At 35.7% G+C, this 24,725-nt stretch overlaps 3 protein-coding genes and 1 pseudogene across 5 annotated transcripts in view; 1 reads left to right on the forward strand and 3 right to left on the reverse strand.

Moving 5' to 3' along the window:
* LOC132659599 (ubiquitin-ribosomal protein eS31 fusion protein-like) overlaps positions 1-23,964 on the reverse strand; it is a 37,060-nt pseudogene extending 13,096 nt beyond the window's left edge.
* The window catches only part of GOLPH3L (golgi phosphoprotein 3 like), a 47,626-nt gene that overhangs the window by 21,399 nt on the left and 1,502 nt on the right, over positions 1-24,725 (reverse strand). For both annotated transcript variants that reach the window (XM_004002460.4, XM_042251417.1), the window contains 2 exons: positions 23,801-24,007; positions 2,387-2,518 (listed from right to left, as the gene is read on the reverse strand). In XM_004002460.4, coding sequence (XP_004002509.2) covers positions 2,387-2,518; positions 23,801-23,983 — 315 coding nt within the window. In that variant the 5' untranslated portion in view covers positions 23,984-24,007. The remainder of the gene's footprint in view (positions 1-2,386; positions 2,519-23,800; positions 24,008-24,725) is intronic.
* The window catches only part of HORMAD1 (HORMA domain containing 1), a 42,228-nt gene continuing 22,111 nt past the window's right edge, over positions 4,609-24,725 (reverse strand). Inside the window, exon 15 of one of the 2 annotated variants that reach the window (XM_027965012.3) lies at positions 4,609-24,007. The gene's annotated coding sequence lies outside the window, so the exon portion shown is untranslated. The remainder of the gene's footprint in view (positions 24,008-24,725) is intronic. The other variant, XM_060413929.1, reaches the window with a different exon arrangement.
* LOC121819839 (enhancer of rudimentary homolog) lies at positions 19,140-19,498 on the forward strand. Its single transcript, XM_042251533.2, has one exon. The coding sequence runs from the start codon at positions 19,172-19,174 to the stop codon at positions 19,481-19,483; it is 312 nt and encodes a 103-aa protein (XP_042107467.1). The 5' UTR covers positions 19,140-19,171; the 3' UTR covers positions 19,484-19,498.

The raw sequence follows: 24,725 nt of genomic DNA on the forward strand, positions 1-24,725 counted from the left end.
GGTTCATCTATTTCATTCAAATTAAAATCAGTGAATATGTTATATATATGAAGTGAAGTGAAGTGAAGTGAAGTCACTCAGTCATGCCCGACTCATTGCAACCCCATGGACTGTAGCCATGGGATTTTCCAGGCAAGAATACTGGAGTGGGTTGCCATTTCCTTCTCCAGGAGATCTTCCCGACCCAGGGACTGAACCTGGGTCTCTGGTATTGTAGGCAGACGCTTTACCATCTGAGCTACGGGTTAAATGTCATAGGAAAAGCAAAGCAGCATAACATATTGTCTCTGTTTCCTCAAGAAATTTAAAATCTAGTATGGACAGATAAAAATAACATTTGAACTGGGTCCCAGTGGCAAACGATATAAATGGTAATGGAGAAAAACAGATTCAATAATAACTCTTTGAGCCTGGAAAACCAACTTGTGAAACAATTAGTAAAGATAGGAAACTCAGGTAAAGTTGATGAAGCTTGGTTTTAACTGATATGGGATAGCCAAGTTGAAATGTCTGGACAATAATTAACTATGTCCTTGGAGGTGGAAAAAGAAGACAGGTCTAGTAATTTGAAAATTAATAACATAAGGGTGTGATAGCTGAAGCTGTAAAGGTAAATGATATCTCTAAAAGGATACAAGGTGATATAAATTGAGATTTAGATATCAAGGAATGGAGAAGTAAATGAAATAGGGTACCGCTAGAGAAGCAAGAGGATGTAATATAACAAAGGTCAAAAAGAGAGGAAATTTCAAATAGGAGGTAGTCAAAAGTGTCAAACACCACATACAGGTTAAAAAAGAAAAATAAATTGAAGACTGAAAATTAGCTGGTGACACCTAAGAAGGTAGTTTCACTAGAGTGCTAAGTATGACAGTGAAGTTGTGAGTGGAAAAAACAAGTAATAAGAAAATGGAGAGAGTCGTATAACTCATGCTAGAGAGGACTTGCAAAATAATTGGAAGGAGGGAAACGGAATGGTTATCTGAGATTGACCAGAGTTAAGACTGCATCTGACCCACATGTTTACCTCCTCATTATATAATACTGTTTCATAATATTACAGCTATAGATAAATACAGAAAAATAATCAACACCATCTTAGATCTGACTTTTCTGCATAAAAAGGGAAGACAAAACCATGAACTTCTTACAACTCTTTAGACCAAGGATACTTAGATTTCTCTCTCTGCTACAGGATAATTAAACCTGTTAGACAATAAACTGTGGAAAATTCTGAAAGAGATGGGAATACAGACCACCTGACCTGCCTCTTGAGAAATCTGTATGCAGGTCAGGAAGCAACAGTCAGAACTGGACATGGAACAACAGACTGGTTCCAAATAGGAAAAGGAGTACATCAAGGCTGTATATTGTCACCCTGCTTATTTAACTTCTATGCAGAGTACACCATGAGAAACGCTGGACTGGAAGAAACACAAGCTGGAATCAAGATTGCCAGGAGAAATATCAATAACCTCAGATATGCAGATGACACCACCCTTATGGCAGAAAGTGAAGAGGAACTCAAAAGCCTCTTGATGAAAGTGAAAGAGGAGAGTGAAAAAGTTGGCTTAAAGCTCAACATTCAGAAAATGAAGATCACGGCATCCAGTCTCATCACTTTATGGGAAATAGATGGGGAAAGAGTGGAAACAGTGTCAGACTTTGTTTTTCTGGGCTCTAAAATCACTGCAGATGGTGACTGCAGCCATGAAATTAAAAGACACTTACTCCTTGGAAGAAAAGTTATGACCAACCTAGATAGCGTATTCAAAAGCAGAGACATTACTTTGCCAACTAAGGTCCATCTAGTCAAGGCTATGGTTTTTCCTGTGGTCATGTATGGATGTGAGAGCTGGACTGTGAAGAAGGCTGAGCGCTGAAGAATTGATGCTTTTGAACTGTGGTGTTGGAGGAGACTCTTGAGAGTCCCTTGGACTGCAAGGAGATCCAACCAGTCCATTCTGAAGGAGATCAGCCCTGGGATTTCTTTGGAAGGAATGATGCTAAAGCTGAAACTCCAGTACTTTGGCCACCTCATGCGAAGAGCTGACTCATTGGAAGAGATTCTGATGCTGGGAGGGATTGGGGGCAGGAGGAAAAGGGGATGACAGAGGATGAGATGGCTGGATGGCATCACAGACTCGACGGACTTGAGTCTGAGTGAACTCCGGGAGTTGGTGATGGACAGGGAGGCCTGGTGTGCTGCGATTCATGGGGTCGCAAAGAGTCGGACACGACTGAGCAACTGAACTGAACTGAACTGACAATGGGACAACTGAATAAGTGATATTTTTATTCTGGCGTCTCAAATCTTCCTATTCTTCCAAAATGGACTGTTGGTATCTGCCCTTTCATAAGAGGATATTCATAGAGGATGCTCTACCTTTCTGTCTAGTAGTCGCTTCTTACGCATGGTTGGGGGTTCTAGATAGATTCGACCTCGCATGGCCAGCTCTATCAGGATGCCACCTCGCAGGCCAGATGATATGCAGTCATTCCAGAAAGATGTGTAACCCTAGGAAAGGGGAAAAGAGAAAAGAAAGAACGTTCTGAAAGGGGTATGGACTTGCAGCAAGCACCCAAAGAATGTTCCATTTTGTTCTGTGATTCATTTCACATCACATTACATGAACTCAAGGCAAAATACAGAATAAATGAAAAAAAAAAAAGTCTCTTTAACTTCCTTAATCCACCCCTCCCCCCAAAGTATGACTTTCTAACTTCAAGCTCTTTGTGAATTCCTATGGTTGGGCTGTTAATAACTGGCATGCCAAATTTCAATTTTTGAAAATTTTTTCAATTTTCAATTTCAATTTTGGTTTCTTTGCTTCCATGACATTCTAAATTTCACAGTGGGATACAAATAAATAGAAAGATGTATATTGTTTGAGCTTTTTTACCTCCAAGGTATGTATTAGTTGCAGGCTATTTTGATGGATGGTGTAGTAGAAACCCACCTGTCCCATTGACTAGTTAAATGCCTATGTATGTTACTTAACCGTTCTCAAGTGCAATGTCCTCATCTGTAAAACAAGGGCACTAATGTCTATATAAGTTTATTTTGAAGAATAAGATATATATTATCAATATAAGAAACCATTTAGCATAATACCTGGCATATTGTACGCACTTACATGTTAGTTTCCCTTCCTGAGGAACTACAGGGAATACAAAGATATACAATTAATAGCCACTATCTTAAGGATCTGAAAATGTAGCTGGAAAGACCTGGAAACTTGAGGGAAGCTTTCTGTGACAATATAAAATTTAAATAAAGGCTCAACTGAAAAATGGAGTAGAAGAAACAGGTATAAATTACTATAGAAGGCCTGGTTTAGATGATACATTTTCAAATTATAAATTACTTTTGGGCTAGAGCAGTCAGGAACTCTTATGGGACCTGAGCTGGGATTTGAAGAATAGGTTGGATTTAGCAGAAAGTGAGGGTTTTCCAGGTGAAGGAAGTCATTCAAATTCTACCTATTCTTCAAATAGGCATTTTAAGCAAAAGCATTAAGGAAGGAGACCTCAAATATGTTTAGAGATTTAACTCAAGGATTTAAAGAGAACTCATGAGATCAAGTTGGTCGGGCTAGGCTGTAGAAAGCCTTGAAGCTTTGAACTTTTTACTGAAAGGCAATATTGAATTCTGAAGGTTCTAAGCAAGGAGTTGTGATTAACACAAGGAAGACCTATCAGTTTTGAACTGTGTAACACGTTTTAGCTATCTTTGGGTGTAGCTTTCCCTCTCACTGGAGAGAGGATGGGTGTGATATTGGCAGATTCTAGCATGGCTTTCAAGCATGAACAAGACTAAGTCATTATTCTTAACAGTAATGTCTAATATATATTGAACACCTAACTGTTGTAGATTTGTGCTAAGCTTCTTTGCATGCATTATATGATTACATCTTCACAACAGTCCTGTAAGGGAGGTTCTACTATTATCCACATGTTAAAGATGAGGAAACTAAGGCTTATGGAGGTTATGTAACATGACCGGTGTGGATTCAATCCTTGGTAGGAAACTAAGATCCTGCATGCCAAATGGTGTGGCCAAAAAACATCCAGTTTTCCTCTTTATTGATTTAGAAGTTATACATTCACTTTTCTTTAGGAAGTTATCTTTGAAATTTTAACATGCATGATAATTTAAAATTAATATACTATTAAAACAAATCAATATATTAATCTCTCCTAATTGGCCAATATTGTATCTTTTACTTCACAAATTAGACATCATTATTTTATACAGGTAGCACTTGTTTAGATTTACTCAGATGCTTACCAAATTCTTTGCTCACCATTTCTTCTTGCATCTCAGATCTCCTTTCTGGTACCATTTTCCTTCTTCCTAAAGTAGAATTTCCTTAAGTAACAGTCTGTTGAAGGCAAATTCTATTTTGTTGATCTGAAATGTCTTCGTTTTACCATTGTTTTAAAAATATTGTTTTTCTGGATATAAAATTCTAGATTGATAGTTTTGTCTTTATCATATTGAAGATATTATGCCCTCCTCTTCTAGTTTCCATTGTTGCAGTGAGAAATCAATCATTCTTATTGATTGTGGTAGGTGGCTTGTCTCTTTTCTCTGGTCCTTTCAGGTTTTCTCTTTTGGTGTTTTTCCATTTGACTACAACATAAGTGTGTGTAAATTTATGTAACCTGTTTGGTATACACTTCCTGTATCTGTAGGCTCATTTATTACTTCTCAAAAAATGTCAACTCTTATTTCTAAGAATTTTGGCTTTCCTCTATTCCCTTAATTCTTTCAATTTTTCTTATTCTAACCTCCATGCCTTTTAACATCTCCTATATATTTTCCATTTCCATTGTCTCTATATTGCTTTTTCAAGAGTTAGTTCATATCTGACTTTTTATTCTCCATCTATATTTAATATGTTAAACTAACCCCGAGAAAGTGTTAGTTGCTCAGTCGTCTCCAACTCTTTGCAACCCCATGGACTATAGCCCTCCAGGCTCTTCTGTCCATGGAATTCTCCAGGCAAGAGTTTTGGAGTGAGTAGCTATTCCCTTCTCCAGGGGATCTTCCTGACCCAGGGATCGAACCTGGGTCTCCTGCACTGCAGGCAGATTCTTTACCATCAGACCCACTACTTTACATCTCTTAAAGTTCCATTTATTTTTCACATTTACCTGGTCATTTGTGATCATTTCTTCTTTTGTGATTCATTTTGTGTTCATTTTATGATTCTTTTCTTTAAAAAATCATAGACATTTCACATTGTTTGATCATTTTAGTATCTAAGGTCCTTGAATGAACCATTGTTACTTCTGCTGATTCTTTCTCATGGGTGTATTTTTCTTTGTACGTTTGATGACATTTGATTAAGAGGCCCATATTTAATTTTTTATAAACCTATGAGATTTTGGAGGCCTAAACTTAGGATGTATTCCTTTACCTTTTTTTCGACCACAATATGTGGCACATGGGATCTTTCCTGATTAGGGATCAGATCTGTGCCCCCTGCATTGGGAGCTTGGAGTCTCAGTTACTGGATCACCAGGGAAGTCCCTGAGGATGTCTTCCTTTAGAGAAGATCTGCATTTGCTTCTGCTGTGAGTAAGGCATGGTGGGACTGGGAGACTACCAAGAATACAGTTCTGGCCGGGTGGGGGGCAGGGGAGCACACCATATGACTTGTGAGATCTTAGTTCCCTGACCAGGGATCAAACGTGGATCCCTGGAAATGGAAATACCAAGTCTTATAAACTGGACAACCAGGGAATTCCTCCAACAATACATTAAAAAAAAGTAAGCCTTACCACTATACTGCAGAACTAGAGGTCTTCTAATTCCATTTTCCCCATAACCTTCAAGCTCAAATAAATTATATAACTTCCTTCCCCTCTTCTCCTCCCAGTCAAATCCAAATTTCTTAGTGAAAGTAGTAGTGAAAGTGTTAGTCACTTAGTTTTGTCCAACTTTTTTTGACTCCATGAACAGTAGCCCACCAAGCTCCTCTGTTCATGAAATCCTCCAGGCAAGAATACTGGAGTGGGTTGCCATTCCCTTCTCCAGGGAATCTTCCCTACCCAGGGATTGAACCTGGGTCTCCCTTATTGCACTTAAATCAGGAGGCTGCTTACTTGTTTCTCTCTGGCATATTTTCCCTAGAACACTATTCTCCAGCTTTCTGGAACAATTTTAAGTACTCTTAATGCACCTTTTTTGCCTACTGGCCTTTGCACACACAGTTCTGTCTAGAAGAAACAAAACTCTTCTTTACTTAGCTCTTCCTTGTTCTTAAGGATTGAGTACAAGGGTCACATCTTCCACATAACCTTCTCCAACATTATCTTTTCCTCCACTCCACCCTCTGGGTTAGGTTCCTCACCTGGGTGTGTGTGTGTGGGCCTACTTCTCCTCTATCGTTTATTATTTCATATTGTAATCAACTGCTTATCCTCAGTAGAATATAAATTTATTATATATTCTATATAAGGAGAGAATATATGACAGTATTTCTCAATAAATGTTTCTGGAAAGCACAAATTTATGATTTAAAGTAAATATGTTAACTTGGTAAAAGCTCAGCCTGAACTATAAGCATTCCTAGATTTATCCAAATTTCCTGAGGGTCTGATCTTAGACTCAAAGGTGGGATTAGTTCTCTTCACTGCTTGCCTCATGGCTACTTCAAGAGTAATCTTTATAACTCCTCTTTAAGGAGGGAGTAAGCCTACCCACCACCCCCACCTCCTGAGTAATACTTGGCTTTATAGAAGTTAGCTGCCTAGTTAAGGTTAAACTATAACTTTACTGTAGAATATATAATTTACTTAGGTATAACTTTTAATCCTGTTGACTATGAAGCTCAACAGGTGTACAAACATTTCAACCAGTAATACAGCAATTAGAGGAAAGTTTTCCTTGTTTTTTCATTTCTACCTGACCATATAACTTCTGTTTCAGTAACAACGATATCAGATTGTCAACAGAACTATAAATGAGAAGTGCTGCAAATGAAGAAACAATGGCCAGGATGTACAAACTGTGTTTTTCAATAGCACGCTTTCCCAACATAGTATCTCACACTATATAAAACTCTTCAAATCAGTTTTTTAACTTTTTATTGAATCATGTCATAATAGTAAAAAAGTATAAGAATATACATGAAGACTTTAAAATACAGTTATAACTCTGAAGTCCATTTTCCTCTCAATTTATCTAGCTGTCTTGGTAAATTCTCAAGCCATGTATAATGGAGATTCCGTGTGCTTTAGTGTGCAGGATGATCTAGCATATGCATACTGAAGTTTACTATTCAATCATTACATTTAATTACCAAAGGCTATATACATGAGGGAAAAAAGAAGAATTTTAGAATCTACTGAGAAACCAAAATTGCACACTGCTTCATGATCGACAGAAAATACTGGAGGACTGGCAGAATGAGATCTTTGAATAGCAGACTTTGTCTTGATTATAAATGTAATACATAATTGTCAAAAAAAGAAGAGATATTTTAGAAATGTATAATTTAGAAAGTAGAAGTCTCATAATCTTATCACTTCCACATAACAGTTTAGTGGATATTTTCTAGACTTCATATGCATAATGTATTGTATTATATGTTTGCTAATATTACATACAGAAATATGATTATACTGAGTGGCAACTTTCCACTTAGGCATTATTTTGGATATCTTTCCACATCACTAAACACACAGCTACCTCAACCATTGTTATGGGCATAGTACTGCATTTTAGATACACTATAGTTTATCTATTCAAGTTCTTATTGATGTATGTTTGGGTTGCTTACAGTTTTTTGCCGTTATAAAAAAATGCTGTAAAGAAATAATTCATTTGTATGTGTGCTTCTGTTGAATAAATTCTTAGAAGAAATTTTTGAATCAAAGATTATACATATTGAAACTTTTGATAATGCTATTTTATTCTTGTAAAAGTTTGGGCAATAAGATTTCAATAAATTCTGAGAGTCAACACCTTTGCGCTGAATTTCCACTTAGTCAAGTGATCATTGTTCAAACCTCTTTAAAGACACACCTTAAGACAACTCTGAAGGTTAAAGATTTTAAAGTTGCCTCCTTGGGGTAAAAAGAGGAAAGAAACCAAAGAAGCGTAAAGCATCATTAAAAGGAGCTTTAAAAAATGTTAGAAACTCCTTAAAGTTGAATGAAAAACAGGCAAATATACAATTTCATATTCAAGATTATCAGTTACATAAAATACTGTCTACTTTAAAAGGTGGTTTTCTAATTTTTCCAAATTAAAAAAATATTTTATTAGGAAAAAAAATCTCAGAAAAAAATCTTTCTCTCCCCCCAATCTGAAGATTCAACATTAAAATTGCTTCAAGGGAACCCTCCTACACTGTTGGTGGGAATGCAAACTAGTACAGCCACTATGGAGAACAGTGTGGAGATTCCTTAAAAAATTGCAAATAGAACTACCTTAGGACCCAGCAATGCCACTGCTGGGCATACACACCAAAGAAACCAGAATGGAAAGAGACACATGCACCCCAATGTTCATCGCAGCACTGTTTATAATAGCCAGGACATGGAGACAACCTAGATGTCCATCAGCAGATGAATGGATAAGAAAGCTGTGGTACATATACACAATGGAGTATTACTCAGCCGTTAAAAAGAATTCATTTGAATCAGTTCTGATGAGATGGATGAAACTGGAGCCAATTATACAGAGTGAAGTAAGCCAGAAAGAAAAACACCAATACAGTATACTAACACATATATATGGAATTTAGGAAGATGGCAATGACGACCCTGTATGCAAGACAGGAAAAAAGACACAGATGTGTATAACGGACTTTTGGACTCAGAGGGAGAGGGAGAGGGTGGGATGATTTGGGAGAATGGCATTCTAACATGTATACTATCATGTAAGAATTGAATCGCCAGTCTATGTCTGATGCAGGATACAGCATGCTTGGGGCTGGTGCATGGGGATGACCCAGAGAGATGTTATGGGGAGGGAGGTGGGAGGGGGGTTCATGTTTGGGAACGCATGTAAGAATTAAAGATTTTAAAATTTTAAAAATAAAAAACTAAAAAAAAAAAAAAATTGCTTCACTTTCCATTACAGAGGAATTTTGCTGTGTCTTCCTGAAGCCTTTCCTACATGCCCAATTCCAAAGGCCAATGTCTGTAAGATGATCTCTAGGATTATCAAAAATTATACAAGAAAACAAGTTTTACAAGCAAAGTGAATTTTATTTCATTTTTTCCCTCTAAAAATTAACTTTAAGAAGAGTTAATCTACTATTTTCCTGTAAAGTACTCTATTAGGGACTTCCCTGGTGGTCCAGTGGTTAAGATTTTGCCTTCCAATACAGCGGGTGCAGGTTCAATCCCCAGCCAGGGAGCTAAGATCCCACATGCCTCATGGCCAAAATCCAAAAACAGAAAGTAGAAGCAATATTGTAACAAATTCAATAAATGTTTCAAAAAAAAAAAGTACTCTATTAAATGAATGGCTCCAAGATCTGATCTATTTTCCTCTTTTATAAATTAATGTGATTCATTCTAACTCCAATTAATATTTCTATGTCTACAGAGCCAAAAGAGACATTTTAGAAAAGAGATTAAGCATTACTAAAAGCTCACTCTGCTTAATCATAATGGGGAATAAGGAACTATGACGTTATTGGATGTTATTCTAATTTTTTAACAGATGATTTCAGCATGATTGGGAAGAATGGATTATAAACCTAGAAAAATGGATGTAATTTCTCAATAAACTACATGAAGACTATATCCTTTTAGGATTACTCAGAACATTGGGTGGGAAGATGCAAAGCTGATCATAATAATCAGTTTATTAGTTTTCTCAGGGCTGCCAATTGAGGTTTTGTGTGTGTGTAAAAGCCAGGAATCCTAACCACTAAGCAACCCAGGGAACTCCTTTTTTTTTTTTTTTAAATAAAAGCCACTATCAAAAGTTCAGAAAATAAAAACAAATAACACAGTGGTTGCATTAGTGGTAAACAATCCACCTTCCAAAGCAGGAGAAGCAAGAGGCATGGGTTTGATCCCTGAGTTGGGAAGATTCCCTGGAGTAGGAAAAGGCAGCACACTTCAATATTCTTGCCTGAGAAATCCCATGAACAGAGGAGCCTGGTGGGCTTCAGTCCATGGGGCCACAAAGAGTCAGACACGACTGAGTGACTAAGCACAGTCCCTTGTCAGTGAAAAAGAAATCCAAAATAAAAGAAAACTGGTTAGCTTTGAATATTCCTACCTTAGCTTTACACCTCATTCTGACCAGTAAAAATGTCCTTAATTTTTATTCTAAACAATTAAAAAATGATTGTAGCACCAGAAACAGTAACTAACTTATATGCCTTTCTTTTCCCACAATGTTACTCAGCAGTATACATACATTTTAGAAAATACAGAAAGAAAAAAGAATCATATAAAATAATTGTTCATAACTTCTATCATCTTATTATTTGCATATATATATAAAACCAGATTTTTCTTTATATATATACTACACATATCTTTTCTAATACCCACCAATTTTCCCATCTGCTTCTTCTCTCACCACAGTTTTGGGGCTTTCCTTCATAGAACATTTGCGTAAATTATGGAACAGAATGCACACACTATAGAAAAGAAAGTGAAGTCGTTCAGTCGTGTCCAACTCTTTGTGACTCTATGGACTGTTGCCTGCCAGGCTCCTCTGTCCATGGGGATTCTCCAGGCAAGAATCACACACTATAAATTTTCATAAAATACTGAGGCACAGAGGTAGAAGAAACTGTGAGAAAATTTCATAACTTTTCCTAACAAGGAATCAATAGAATATAGCCTAAAATGGAACCATGATTTAAGAAAACATGATCCCAACACTCTTTTTAAAAAACATTTTTGGGAAATTCCCTGCTGTTCCAGTGGTTAGGACTTGGTGTTCACTGCCAAGAGCCTGGATTTAATCCCTGGTTGGGGAACCTTTAAGATCCCACAAGCTGCATGGCCAAAAACAAACAAAAACGTCAATACTATCACACCTAAAAAATTAACAATTCCTTAATACTATAAACTATTCTGTAAGCCTCCAAATTTTATTAATTGTTTAACACATTTTTTAGGATAATTGGTTTGTTTGAATTAGGAGCCAAACAAAGTCTACACATAGTCTTATGTTTTCCACAAGCTCTTTTTTAACCTTATTTGGGTCTTTTAGTAAATGACATTTATGAAAAGTAAGTGATGAAGAAAAGCAATGTTCAAGTTAACCTCAATTTCCTCTTTATGTCAATTTCAAGTAACATGACATCACATTTTTAAAAAATGGAGTAAATCATACTACATGTGCTATTTTTAAAGTAAAATGTAATAAACACAATTTTACTAAAATTTAACACAAAGAGAAAATAAAGTGAACCTGAAGGAAATACTGAACTTCAATCATTTTCTTATTACAAGAGATTTTCCTAACAGACTTATTTCTATGGTTAAGAAAACAGATTATTAAGAAGTTGAGTTTTGTTGTTCAAATGTTTCAATTTTAGACAACATCTAATTGACTTCTTATTATAAAAGATAGAGTTAATATCTCTCCTACACTTTCTCCCATCTTTATTCCTTTACTTCCCAATTTTTAAATTATAAATTTATATGGATACTACTCTTTTATTGATATATAAATTTACATTAGTTTCAGGTATACAACATAATGAGATATATATATATATATATATATATATATATATACACACACACACACACACACACATTGTGAAAGGATCCTGGCAATAAATCTTCTTAACATCAAACATAGTTAATTACAATTTTTTTCTTGTGATGAGAACTTTTAAGATCTACTCTCTCAGCAACTTTAATATATACAATACAATATTATTAATTATAGTTATCATGCTTGAAGATTATATCTCCAGGACTTTAACTGGAATTTTGTACCTTTTTGATTGCCCATAAGACTTAGAAAATTAAGTAACTAAAGACATTGAGAGGTATGATAAATGCAAGGGAATTTAGAGAACCGCAAGGTCACTTTTTGATTTGTAATGGGCTTTGAAAGGAAATGCAGAATTTAACATAAGTTATGGGGATAGTAACACGGCCAGAATATATAAAAAAGAAATGTGGGGATTCTGGGAAGTTGCCTTATAGGAAGTATCAGAAATCTGTTTTCCCACCAAGACACAATTTTATCAGTACAATCTGTCTGATATAAGTATTTTCGAACTTGGGAAACTCTTGAAGGTTTGCAACTTCCACGGGGAGCCATGGATCACTAATTACAGTTAATTCTAGTCAATTTCAAATTTTAGTTTAGCACAGGCTACCCATCTCCCATCCCCTAATCCCATGGCAGGCAGCCATGCATGTGGCTTATATGCAGCTTATATGTTCCAACTAGGAGCTAGGGTAGGCAATATGGACTCTGCCATCCAAATAACAGGGATCTGCATTCTGATCATGGAAGTGCAGACACAGAGACCACTGTAACCTCCCTTGTTTGCTGCAAGCCCTTCACCTTCTGGCTGAAGTGACTGCCAGGTGATTTAAAGGGTTGATGTCTTTTTCTTCCTCTTTATTTTCTCTTGTCTCCTTTTTGGAGTCAGATACGAAAGACTAGGACATTCAAAAGCAACTACATACACAGGGGAAATTTAAATCAACTAAAAATGAATTAAAGACTGAAGCATAACTCCTGAAAAACAGTAAAACTACAAGAAGAAAACACAGAAGGTAAGCTCTCTCTCCAGGTTTTTTGGACTTGATGCCAAAAGTACAAGCAACGAAAGCAAAAAAATTTAAAAGGGGACTACATCAAATTAAAAAGCCTCTGCACAGCAAAGGAAACCATCAATAAAATGAAAAGGCAACGTATGGAATGGGAGAAAATATTTACAAACCATATATCCAATAAGTGATTAACATCCATGGCATACAAGGAACTCATGTAACTCAATAGCAAAAAACCATATTGTGCAATTTAAAAATGGGCAAAGAACTTGAACAGACATTTTCCAAAGAAAATACACAAGTGGTCCACAGGCACATGAAAAGGTGCTCAACATCACTAATCATAAGGGAAATACAAATCAAAACCACAAAGAGGGACCTTCCTGGTTGGTTCAGTGGCTGGGATGCCACGCTCCCGGTGCAGGGGATCGGGGTTCGATCCCTGGTCAAGGAGCTAGATCCCACATGCCACAACTAAGAGTTGGCATACAGAAACTAAGGATCATATGTGTTGCAACTAAGACCTGATGCAGCCAAACAAATTAATTTAAATAAGTTAATTAAAAAAAATGACAATGAGATAACAACTCATACCTGTTAGAATGGCTATTATTAAAAAGATGAGATAACAAATGCTAGCAAGAATGTGGGGAAAAGGGAATTTCTATATACTGTTGGTGGGAATGTAAACTGGTATAGCAACTATGGAAAACAGTGTGGAGGTTTCTCAAAAGAAAGTAGAAACAGGATTACCATATGATCCAGCAATTCCACCTCTGTGTATATATACAAACGAAATAAAACCACTATCGCAAAAAGATATCTGTATTAAACTACAGCATTTTTCACAATAGCCAAAGTGTGGAAACAATCTAAGCGTCCATCAACGGGTAAATGGATCAAGGAAAAAAATATTACTCAGTCTTAAAAAAAGACAGAAATCCAGTCACTTGTGACAACATGAATGAATCTGGAGGGTATTATGCCCCAGAGATATTTCACCTAGAGGTGAAATAAGCCAGAGAAAAAGATAAACACTGCATGGTATCACTGACATGTAAAATTAAAAACAAACAAACTGAGCTCCTAGAAACAGAGAGCAGAAAAGTGGTTGCCAGGGATTGGGAAGTAGGGGGAAACAGGTAGAGGATAGTAAAAGGGTGCAAACTTTCAGTTACATAATGAATAAGGTTCTGATGTATACCATGGTGACTATATTGACAACACTATATTGCTATCTACTTTTTCTTAAAGTACACCTGATTTACAATTTTGTGTTAGTTTCAGATATATAACATAGTGATTTGGTTAAATAGATACAGATATTTCCTTTTTTCTGATTCATTTCCATGATAGGTTATTACAAGATACTAAATATAGTTCCCTGTGCTATACAGTAAATTCTTATTTATTTTATGTACGGTGATGTATATCTGATGTCACTGTACTGTATAACCAAAATTTGCTAAGAGAATAAATGTTCTCTCATACATACACACAAAGGCAAATATCCATCAGGTGATGGGTGTGTTAATTAATGTGATGGGATAATCTTATTGCAATGTATATATATACAAAATCATCATGCTGTATACTTAATTCCACAATTTTTTTCAGTTATACCTAAATAAATCTGAAAAAACAAAACCCAGCAAATCTGATTTCCAGAGTTACCTATCATTACACTCAAATGTCCAATTTTCAGTCAAAAAATCATAAACAGTTCAGTATCACTCAAAAGAAAAAAAAAAAAAAACCCAATAGAAACTGTTCCAGAAAGACCAGATGACAGACCTAGTAAACAATACTTTAAAATGATAGATTCTCAAATAACTAAAGGAAGATGTGTAGAAAGTCAGGAAAATAATGTATGAAGGAAATGGAAATATCAGTAAAAAGAAAACCTAAAAATAAATCAAAAAGGAATTCTAGAGCTAAAAGTATAATTACTGAAATAAAAATTTACTAGAGGGACTCAAAGGAAGATTTGAGCAGGCAGAAGAATTAACACACCTGGAGATAGGACAAACTGAAATTATTGAGCCTGAGGAACAGAAAGAAAAAAGATTGAAGAATAATGAACATATCCCAGGGAACTGTGGGATATCAACAAAAGTGAACCAACATACACACTTTGGGTATACTTTTGCTCTCTGCAGGGAGTGCAAAAGGGGCAGAGAGATTATTTGAAGAAATACTGGTCTAAAATTTCCCAAGTTTGATAAAAAGGTATGCATATAAACATCCAGAAGCTCAATGAACTCCAAACAGAATGAACTCAAACATATGCACACTGAGGCACAGTAAAATCAAACAGATGAAAGTCAAAGACAAAGAGAGAATCTTGCATGCAACAGAAGAGAAGCCACTTGTCCCATACAAGAGAGCCTCAATAAGATTATCAACAGATTTCTCATCAGAAACTTCAGAGACCAGAAGGCAATGGGCTAATATATTCAAAATTCAAAAAGGGGGGGAAAAACACCTGTCAACCAAGAATTCTCTATCCAGCAAAATTATCTTTCAAAAATGAAGGAGAAATTAAGAAATTTCCAAATAAACAAAAGCTCAGGGAGTCCCTTTCCACTAGGTCTGCCCTGTAAGAAATTCTAAAGGGTACCCTACAGGTAGAAATGAAAGGACACTGGACAGTAACTCAAAGCAGTATGAAGAAATAAAGATGTCAGTAAAGTAAACACATGGACAATTAAAAAAGCTAGTATTATAGTAAAAATGATTTGCAATTCCACTTTTTGTTTTCTACATGATTTAGGAGACTAATACACTTTAAAACATTAGTCTAAAAGCGAGTATCGGTGTAACTTTGGTTTGTTATTCTATATTCTGTTTTGTACATAATTTAAGAGACTAATGCAGCATAATTAGCTTAAGTTTGAGGGCATAAAATATATAAAGATGTAATTTTGTAACATCAATAACTAAAAGGGGTGGGGTGGAGCTGTAGAGAAGCAGTTTCTGTGTGTTAGTTAAGTTGGTATAAATTCAACTTAAAATGTTATAACATTAGGATGTTAAATGTAATCCCCATGGTAACAACAAAGAAAACAGTTACAGAATATACAGAAAAGGAAACGAGAATTGAAACATGTCAGTATATATATGCTCAACTTGAACATAAATTTCGCAATTTATTGTTCCAGTTTAACTTTGACTCCCATAAAGAGAGGATAATATGTGCTGTGCAGGATCAAGAAAGAGAAAGTGCAAACTTTTTTGAAAACTCTATTGCTATACTAACAAAATATGAAGAGAGAGACAAAGAGATGAAATGGCTCACATCAAGTTTATAGAAGCAGTGGTCAGAGCCAAAAGTCCAAATTTAAGTGGATGGCTTTTGTCTTAACGTCAATACCAGAAATGTTAAAACAGCATGCATTTGGGTACTGGGGAGCATATATAGAGGCAGGCTCTCAATGAAACAGCTTAAATTATATTTTCCTACTGTTAAAATAGGACTTTGATCTCCCAGTTTATTACCTTTTGAACCAACAGTAAATAATCCTTTGGGATCACTTGACTAGATACTAAAAAAAAAAAGAGCAAAACAAAAGTTCTTTCTTGGGGGGGTAACAGCCTATGTTAAAACCATAAAAGCTGACAAGTCTTTCTGATACACTTGGCCCTATTCACAATGGCAATACCAGGGACAAGAGATTTATTGTTCATTTTGTGCAATCAGGAAACTAGGTTGTGACCTAAATTATAAATTATACTTTTAATCTTTTGATTGTAATAAAATGTTTTTGGACTGAGCAACTTTCAAAGAGGAGCAATTTTCTCCACCTATAGCCATTCATCCACAAGTTGTATACTAACTTATTGCAGCTGATTTTGTTTTTAACTTACAGATTGTTCACTGAGATTTTTTTTTTTAACCAGCTTAAAAAAAAACTGGCACTTCCAATCTCCCATTGCGAATAAATTATAATGAGTAAATTACAATTGATGAAGGATCATTAGTAATTTTGAAAAGATAAGCATTAACATATTTTAGATTTATAATTTAAAATGAAAGTTTTATTCAGTTTATTATTTTTTTATAGGTATGAATGGTGACATTGTTTGAAAGAACATAACTGGTAAAAGTACAAGAATATTGTTAGCAGCACTATTCATAATGGACTCCTGAGTGTCCATTTACTAGTAGAATGGCCATATATTCATATAATGAAATACTACACTGTAATGAACTGAATTAAATTATATTCAACAATATGGATAGATTTCAAACATAATGAACAAAAGAATACATGACAGTACTAACCCCAAAACATAAAGTTTAAAAAACAAGCAAGACGGAAATATATTATTTAGGGATTTATACACGCTAAAACTATAGGGAGATAGAGCAGCGTGTGATTAGGGAAGGGCACAAGATGATGCTTCTAGGATGCTGACAATGTTCTATTGCTGGTGGTTACATGAGTGTTTGTTTTTGGGGACTTCCCTGGTGGTTCAGTGGCTAAGACACTATGCTCCCGATACAGGGAATGCAGGTTCAATCCCTGGTCAGGGAACTAGATGTAGGGTACACATGTCGCAACTAAAGACTCCACATGTTGCAATTAAGACAGCACATGAGTGTTTAAAACTACTTGTTAAATTTTACATATGTGTTTTAAACACTTTTTTGGATAGGTTGTATTTTATAATTTTTGAAAAGTTAAACAATAAAACACACAACTGGATGTCCAACTCTGGTACTTCTTTATAACATCTAAGTTCATTTAAAGGAAATAGGATGCATGTGGTTATTCCAGTATATGGATCACTGAAATTATTTCAAACATGCAACTGATGTTCTTTTTTCCTAGAAACTGTCTCTCTTCACTGACTAACTCTTGCTCATCTTCAGAATTCAGATTAAGACTTATCACCTCCCATAAGTCTTCTCCAATATCTTTTCTCTTTCCCTCTCCCACCTATTATTTTCCACACCTATCCAAGTTAGGTATCTTTCTTCTCTGTTCCCTCAGTACTCAGAACATAGTATGCATATATCTCACTTTAGCGCAACAGTCTGCTGACTTTTCTGACCCCTCTCCTAACTTCTCCAGCCACTCTCAGGTCATAGACTATAAATAATCTCAAAAGCTGGGACTATTGTTTTTGTTCTTTTCTAATATTCAGCACTTGTCATATACGAAATATTCAATAGATTTTTGGTGACTAAACGAATGAATGAAAATATATTTCCAGGGGACCTTCTTGTGGTTCAGTGGTTCACTGCAAGGCAAGGGATACCAGTTTGATCCCTGGCCAGGAAGATTCCACATGCCCCAGGGCAACTAAGCCTGTGCATCACAACTACTGAAGCCTGCGTGCCTAGAGGCCTTGTTCAGTAAGAAGAGAAGCCACCACAATAAGACTGCACACTGCAACTAGAGAGTAACCCCTTCCTCCCACTTTCAGCTCTCTGTAACCAGACAAAGCCCATGTGCAGCAACAAAGACATAGCACAACCAAAAAGAAATAAAAATTTAAAAAAGAAAACACATTTTCATAATACCAGTGAACAATACTGTCAATTTTTACTCCAGTGAGATGAGAAATATGGTGAAAAGCTTTTATGTTACATTGCACAGCTGTTGTTCAGTCAGTCACGTCTGACTCTGCAACACCATGGGCTGCAGCACGCCAGGTCTCCCTGTCCCTCACCATCTCCCGGAGTTTGCCCAAGTTCATGTCCACTGACTCAGTGATGCCATCCACCCATCTCAGCCTCTGTTGCCCTCTTCTCCCTCTGCCTTCAGTACTTTCCAGCATCAGGATCTTTTCCAATGAGTCCACTCTTCGCATCAGGTAGCCAGATTATTGGAGCTTCAGCTTCAGCATCAGTTTTTCCAATGAGTATTCAGGGTTGATTTCCTTTAGGACCGACTGGTTTGATGTCCTTGCAGTCCAAGTGACTCTCAAGAGTCTTCTCTGGCACCACAGTTTGAAAACATCAATTATTTGGTGCTCTGCCTTCTTTATGGTTCAACTCTTACTACATGACTACATGACTACCGGAAAGACCATACAGCCTTGACTACATGGATCTTTGTTGGCAAGGTGATGTCTTTGCTTTATAATACACTGTCTAAATTTGTCATAGCTTTCCTTCCAAGAAGCAATTGTCTTCTAATTTCATGGCTGCTATCACCATTGCAGTTGATTTTAGAGTCCATATAAGTACTCAATAAATGGCATTATTAAGATAGAGTTTTGCAAGGAAGGGAAGAGGGTTAAAAAACACTATCCAAATTTAAAAGATTATGACCAAAAGTCAAAAGCATTAGTAGGTTCATGCTTCTTATAGGTAACTTAGTTATAAAGGTTTTCATAAGTGAGAAATTTAAAATATACTAGCAATTTAATTAAGGCATTAGGTGCGGCAGCGAAGTCAGCATCGGCTGCAGCGGGAGACTTTGGCACGATGTTTCACACCATCTTGCTGGTACAGCCTACCGAGAGACCAGAAGGCAGAACTTACGCTGACTATGAATCTGTGAATGAGTGTATGGAAGGCGTTTGTAAAATATATGAAGTAAATCTGAACAGAATGAATCCCAACAGCCCCTCTATCACATATGATATCAGTCAGTTGTTTGATTTTATTGATGACCTGGCAGGCCTCAGCTGCCCTATTTACCAAGCTGATACCCAGACATACCAGCCTTATAACAAAGATTGGATTAAAGAGATCTACGTGCTCCTTCATCAACAGGCCCAACAGGCTGGGAAATAGTTGAGTTTGGAAGCATTAGGGGAATGGGAGAGGGCTTGGAACACAGGTGTGTGCAGTGTGCTGTAGTGGAAGTTTTGTATTATAGTTATCCTGTTTCCATTTTGGTATACCCTAGCCAGAATTCAATGTATTAGATAAAATGTGATTATCTTGTTCAATCTGAAAACCCCTTTGCACCTCCCCTTTTTTTTACTTAAACATTTTTATGATGATTTAGATGGAAGTTGGTTTTTGTCGGTTAACTTTGGTTCCAGTACCTCAAACCGTTCATACCTGCTTTATAACATCCACCGTACTAATCCTCCTTCAAATTGGGGTGGGGAGTGGAGGCGCAGTTTAGTTACGTCCTTAAGATAAAGTCTTGGTGAAAAACAAATAAATGTTCTTTAGTTATATTTTTCAAAAAAAAAAAAAAAAAGAAAGCATTAGCTGTCCATAAATCAATATTAGTATCTATAAAAAAACTTTTAATAAAGGCGATAATGACAAACAGGATCTTGATTTCAACAGGAAATAAACCTATTTTATTGTGGTCACGCTGGTAACTCAAGTTTAATTTTCTCAGTTAAGCTTAGTGTTATTGAACCAAGGAAACATCTAATTTTAAATGTATTTGAAACACATATTTAAATTTCCTGATTATTTCACAAGACAGTGAAGCTTAATATTTTAAACCAGTCTATGGCAGCTACTCCTCAGAAGAATTTTGAGAAAGTATGACAGTAATATTTCACAAGCAATTGGACTATAAGACCTACTATAATTTCTTTCTAGGCCTACAATTCTTGAAATATTAGTCTCATTATGTTATTTTCTTACAGCTTTTTAAAATATAATCTAAAAAAGTTATAGCATTAGGTTCTACACTGAAAATTTAATGGAAATCTTCAGCAAAAGTTAACTTTGGGATGCAAAGGTTAACATTTAAGAATTTTTTTTTGACATGTCACAAACAAATGATGTAAAAACACGAAATTACACATATACCAAAACATATACTCAAAACATATACCAAAGAAAATAAGAGCAAAAATATTCTCCAACTAGACCCCAAAATGAAATGGATGTTGCTGTTTTCATTAGGCTGATTCCCTTTTACTTAAAGGAGAGTCTACAAGTCTTGCCTGGCACTCAAAATCATTTCTACTCTGATCTGAAGCTAATTTGTCAATTTTGAGAAAATAATGAGATCACTGTTTTCTAAGAATACCACCTGCTTCAGTCATGCTGTTTTGGGTTGTAGTTTCAGCAGCTAAGTGGTGTCTGACTCTTTCGCGACCCTGTGTACTGTAGCCCGCCAGGCTCCTCTGTCCATAGAACTTTCCTGGCAAGAATACTGGAGTAGGTTGCTATTTCCTTCTCCAGGGGATCTTCCCAACCCAGGGACTGAATCCATGTCTCCTGCATTGCAGGCAGATTCTTTACCACTGAGTCACCAGGGAAGTACATATTTTAGTCATACTGGTACTCAATTATCTCCCAGATTCATAAAGCTCAAGATACCATTGCTAACTCATCCAGAAGTTGAGTTCCGTTCTCTCCATTTATGTAAATCTATGGGCTTCCTCGATAGTTCAGTAGATAAAGAATCTGCCTGCAATGCAGGAGACATAGGAGTCTGGGTTTGATCTCTGGGTTGGGAAGATCCCCTAGAGAAGGAAATGGCACTATTCTTGCCTAAAAAATCCCATAGATAGAGGAACCTGGCAGGTTACAGTCCAATGGGTCTCAAAGAGTCAGACAACTAAGTGTACAAACATAACACCCATTCTTAAAGATCCAGCTAGTTTCACTGCCTTTTGTTCTTCCCCCAATTATTCCAACCTATGATGATCCTTCCTCTCTCCAACTTCCTCTGCACTTACTGTTCTAACATGGAAAAACTTGGTGTTTTTAATTTACTTTAAAAATCTTTTGAATTGTGAAATATAATGCACACAGAAGAGAGTACACAAAAGTGAAACACTCAATGATTTATCCCTAGGTGAATATCTATGAAATTTTCTCCAAGTAGAGAATCAGAAAACTGTTAGAAAAGCCCCTTCATGCTCTTTTCTCATCACTAACACTACCTCCTCCTCTACTTCTCACAAAAAGGTAACTACTACCCTAACAAATATGGTAATCCCCTTCTCTGTATAATTTTACCACCTAAATATGCAACCCCAAGCACCATAGCTTAGTTTATTTTATATTTACCTTACTATCTGTATAATGCTATGCCATGCTTAATTGCTCAGTCGTGTCTGACTCTCTGCGACCCTGTGGACTATAGCCCACCGGGTTCCTCTGTCCATGGGGTTTTCCAGGCAAAAATACTGGAGTGGGTTGCCATTTCCTACTCCAGGGGATCTTCCCAACCCAGGGATCAAACCGCGCCTCCTGCACTGACAGGCAGATTCTTTACCACTAGCACCACCTGGGAAGCCCTGTATAATGCTAAGCGCATTAAATGTTAATTAAATAAATCAACAAGTGGTTTGAAAGATAAGAAAACAAGTTGAGCTGGAAATCAATGTAATATTTTTAGAGCTAGTTATGCTACTGGCATTTTGGAACAACTATTACAACTTTAATAAATCAGAAAGTTTGACTTCTCCTATTTTTGTATGCCTGAGGATTTATCATTTCTCATTCTTTTTGAGTCAACTGAAAGCTAAAAATTTATCAACTATCCCCCAAAATAAAATTAGAACAATTCAAAAGGTGGATATTATCTACCCATCTTTGTACAGTGTTTTACCAGTATATCTAACACCTACTATGATCATCTCTCTAAACAAGCTTCTTTATTTTTTTATCCTATTTCCTTCAGTTTATATTAACTATTATAAACTCAGAAACACAAGTTTCTGTGTCCAAAAGACAAATCCAAAGTAAGTTTCGCTATAGAACCAAAGCAAAAATTCTAGTATCTAGATTCAGCAGGAAATTAATCATTCCTATTCAAAACTAAACCAAACAAAACAGCTTTTTATATCTAAATTCTTCTTTTATAGTCAGTGAATGTTTCTGAGGCACTGTGTAAACATCTCAAAGTCTTTATACCACCTAAACTTCAGACCTACTCTGACTTTGTCTTAACGAGTCAGTTTTGCTTTTTCATTTATTTAACTTTTATAAAACTAGAGCCTCACCAACCTTCTCAGCAAACAGGAAAATATACTTCTAGGCAAGATTTTCTGGTATGTTTGTGTCTTGGCCAGGTACATATGGGCATGTCTCTAGTATTAGTTTTAACAATACACAGGCTATAATGCCTATAATGTCTTGTAATCTTGTTCAAGTTGGTAATTTGACATGACAAAAAACAGAAGAGGGAAAAGTGATAGAGAAAAAAAATAAAATAGCATAATACAAAGTAAAACAAGGGTATTCTCAAGTTGAGGAGTCAGTGTAGTAAAGAAGAGATATTACTAGATGTATGTAGCCAATTCATTTCTATCTAAGGACAATTATCAAAGCCACATTTAGTGTTTTTTAAATATAAAGTAACATTTAAATTTGATGTTTTCAAAACTGAGGGCAATAATAAATATGCCTTTTTTGTATATACCAAAGTCTTCTTGAAAAGGAAGTAGATTGTTTAAAATATTACTTACATTATCTTTATAACCTCTTCATAAGGGAGGAAAGTGAAGGGAAAACACAATAAATAGTTAAATCACAAATGAAGGATAATGTATACTACTAGTAGAAAAGCGAAAAAAATATTTGATTATATCACAAGCCTTGCTATCTCAAAACTAACCTCATTATAAAATAAATGTTCTATTAATAAGGGAAAAATTAGAAAAAAGAGAAAGCTACAATTAATTTTAAAATATTTTCTAAAATAATCTTCATCAATTGTTGATCTTTAACTTCTAAAGATCCACAGAATGGAAGTTATTCTTACTGTATTATAAGAAACCTACCCATTATTTATTTTTGTAAGCAGCTAACCACACATGTTCCTTGTCTTCTCATTTAAAAGACTTTTCTCCCTAAAGCTCAAGAAGACTTCAACGTGTGTGGGTCCCCTTTCTTAGTTTAGTAAGAGGTCATTTCACCATCAATCTCACTTGGGAAACTACAAACACTTTACACTGTGTCTTAAAATTTTGGAGTAATTCTGTAATTACACTTCAAGTGATTATACTTCTGGATTTTACCTTCCAAGAATCAGCCATCCTCCCAGACTTCCCCATGCCCCAGATGGCTGAAGCACAATTCTAAGGCCAGTTTAGCATTAATGAAAATATTTTATCAGATACTTCTTAAAAACATTCCAATATTTAAGTCTTTGAGACAGCCAAGCAAGCCGAACTGCATTACCTCTTTATCTTTTAGTCCCAGGAGCAATACTTCTTCCATAAGGGTGAGGCGGATATCCTTAGAGTCTCCAATGTCCTCATTGTCTTGATTTCGGTCTTGATTCATATCTTCCTCACTTTCTACCCTCTTTTCAGAATTCTTCCCTACTTCAGTACGACGGGCCCGGTGAGTTAAGGTGGTCATTCTCACCTGTTTCTGGAGAGGGTGCTGAAAAAATATATGTATGCTTGTATAAATAAACATCTAAATATTAATGCATGCACACTAAAAATGTATACAGATAAGAAATATTTACAAACTTAAATGAGAAAGGAAGGAAGGAGTAACGACCAGAAAATATTAGATAGATAACACAGTATCTTTTCCAAAGTATAACAAGTTGAACTGCACTGGAAGCACTGACAAGAAATCCAATCAGTAATTCTAAAGACCAGGAGAAATGATATTGTTTTTTAAGCCTGCTGATTTCTTGTGCATAGCCTACAACCTAGGGAATTTCCATTATTGTGATTCCTTTCACAAAATGGATTCTCCACAAGTTAAATAATATGGAACAGCAAAAAAATGTGAGCATCCAGCTTCAAAGAGCATACAGTAATCTATATATAATTCCTAAAAATATTCAACGATGCATTATAAAACACAAAAATTAGTAAAAAAAAAAAAATTAAGAAAAACTAAATAGAAATACATGTTCTAATACTTCCTTCCCAAACCCAAATGACTCATTTCATGCAACCACTTTGGAGATCATCAGTCTAGAGAATAACGCTCAGAATATCATGTATTGCATTTCCATATAGCTAAAAACTTTCATCTCTATTCTTAGGCTAATCATCTTGCAAATACATAAACAGGTGACAACAAAAAGTACCGGCAAGAGAATGTTAAAAGATTAGCAAATTCTTTCTCAAATACAAAAAAA

This window comes from Ovis aries, chromosome 1, assembly GCF_016772045.2.
Source record: "Ovis aries strain OAR_USU_Benz2616 breed Rambouillet chromosome 1, ARS-UI_Ramb_v3.0, whole genome shotgun sequence".
Lineage (NCBI taxonomy): Eukaryota > Metazoa > Chordata > Mammalia > Artiodactyla > Bovidae > Ovis > Ovis aries.

Coding starts and splice junctions, on each gene's coding strand:
- LOC121819839 (XM_042251533.2), top strand. CDS start 19,172: ATGTTTCACACCATCTTGCTGGTACAGCCTACCGAGAGACCAGAAGGC.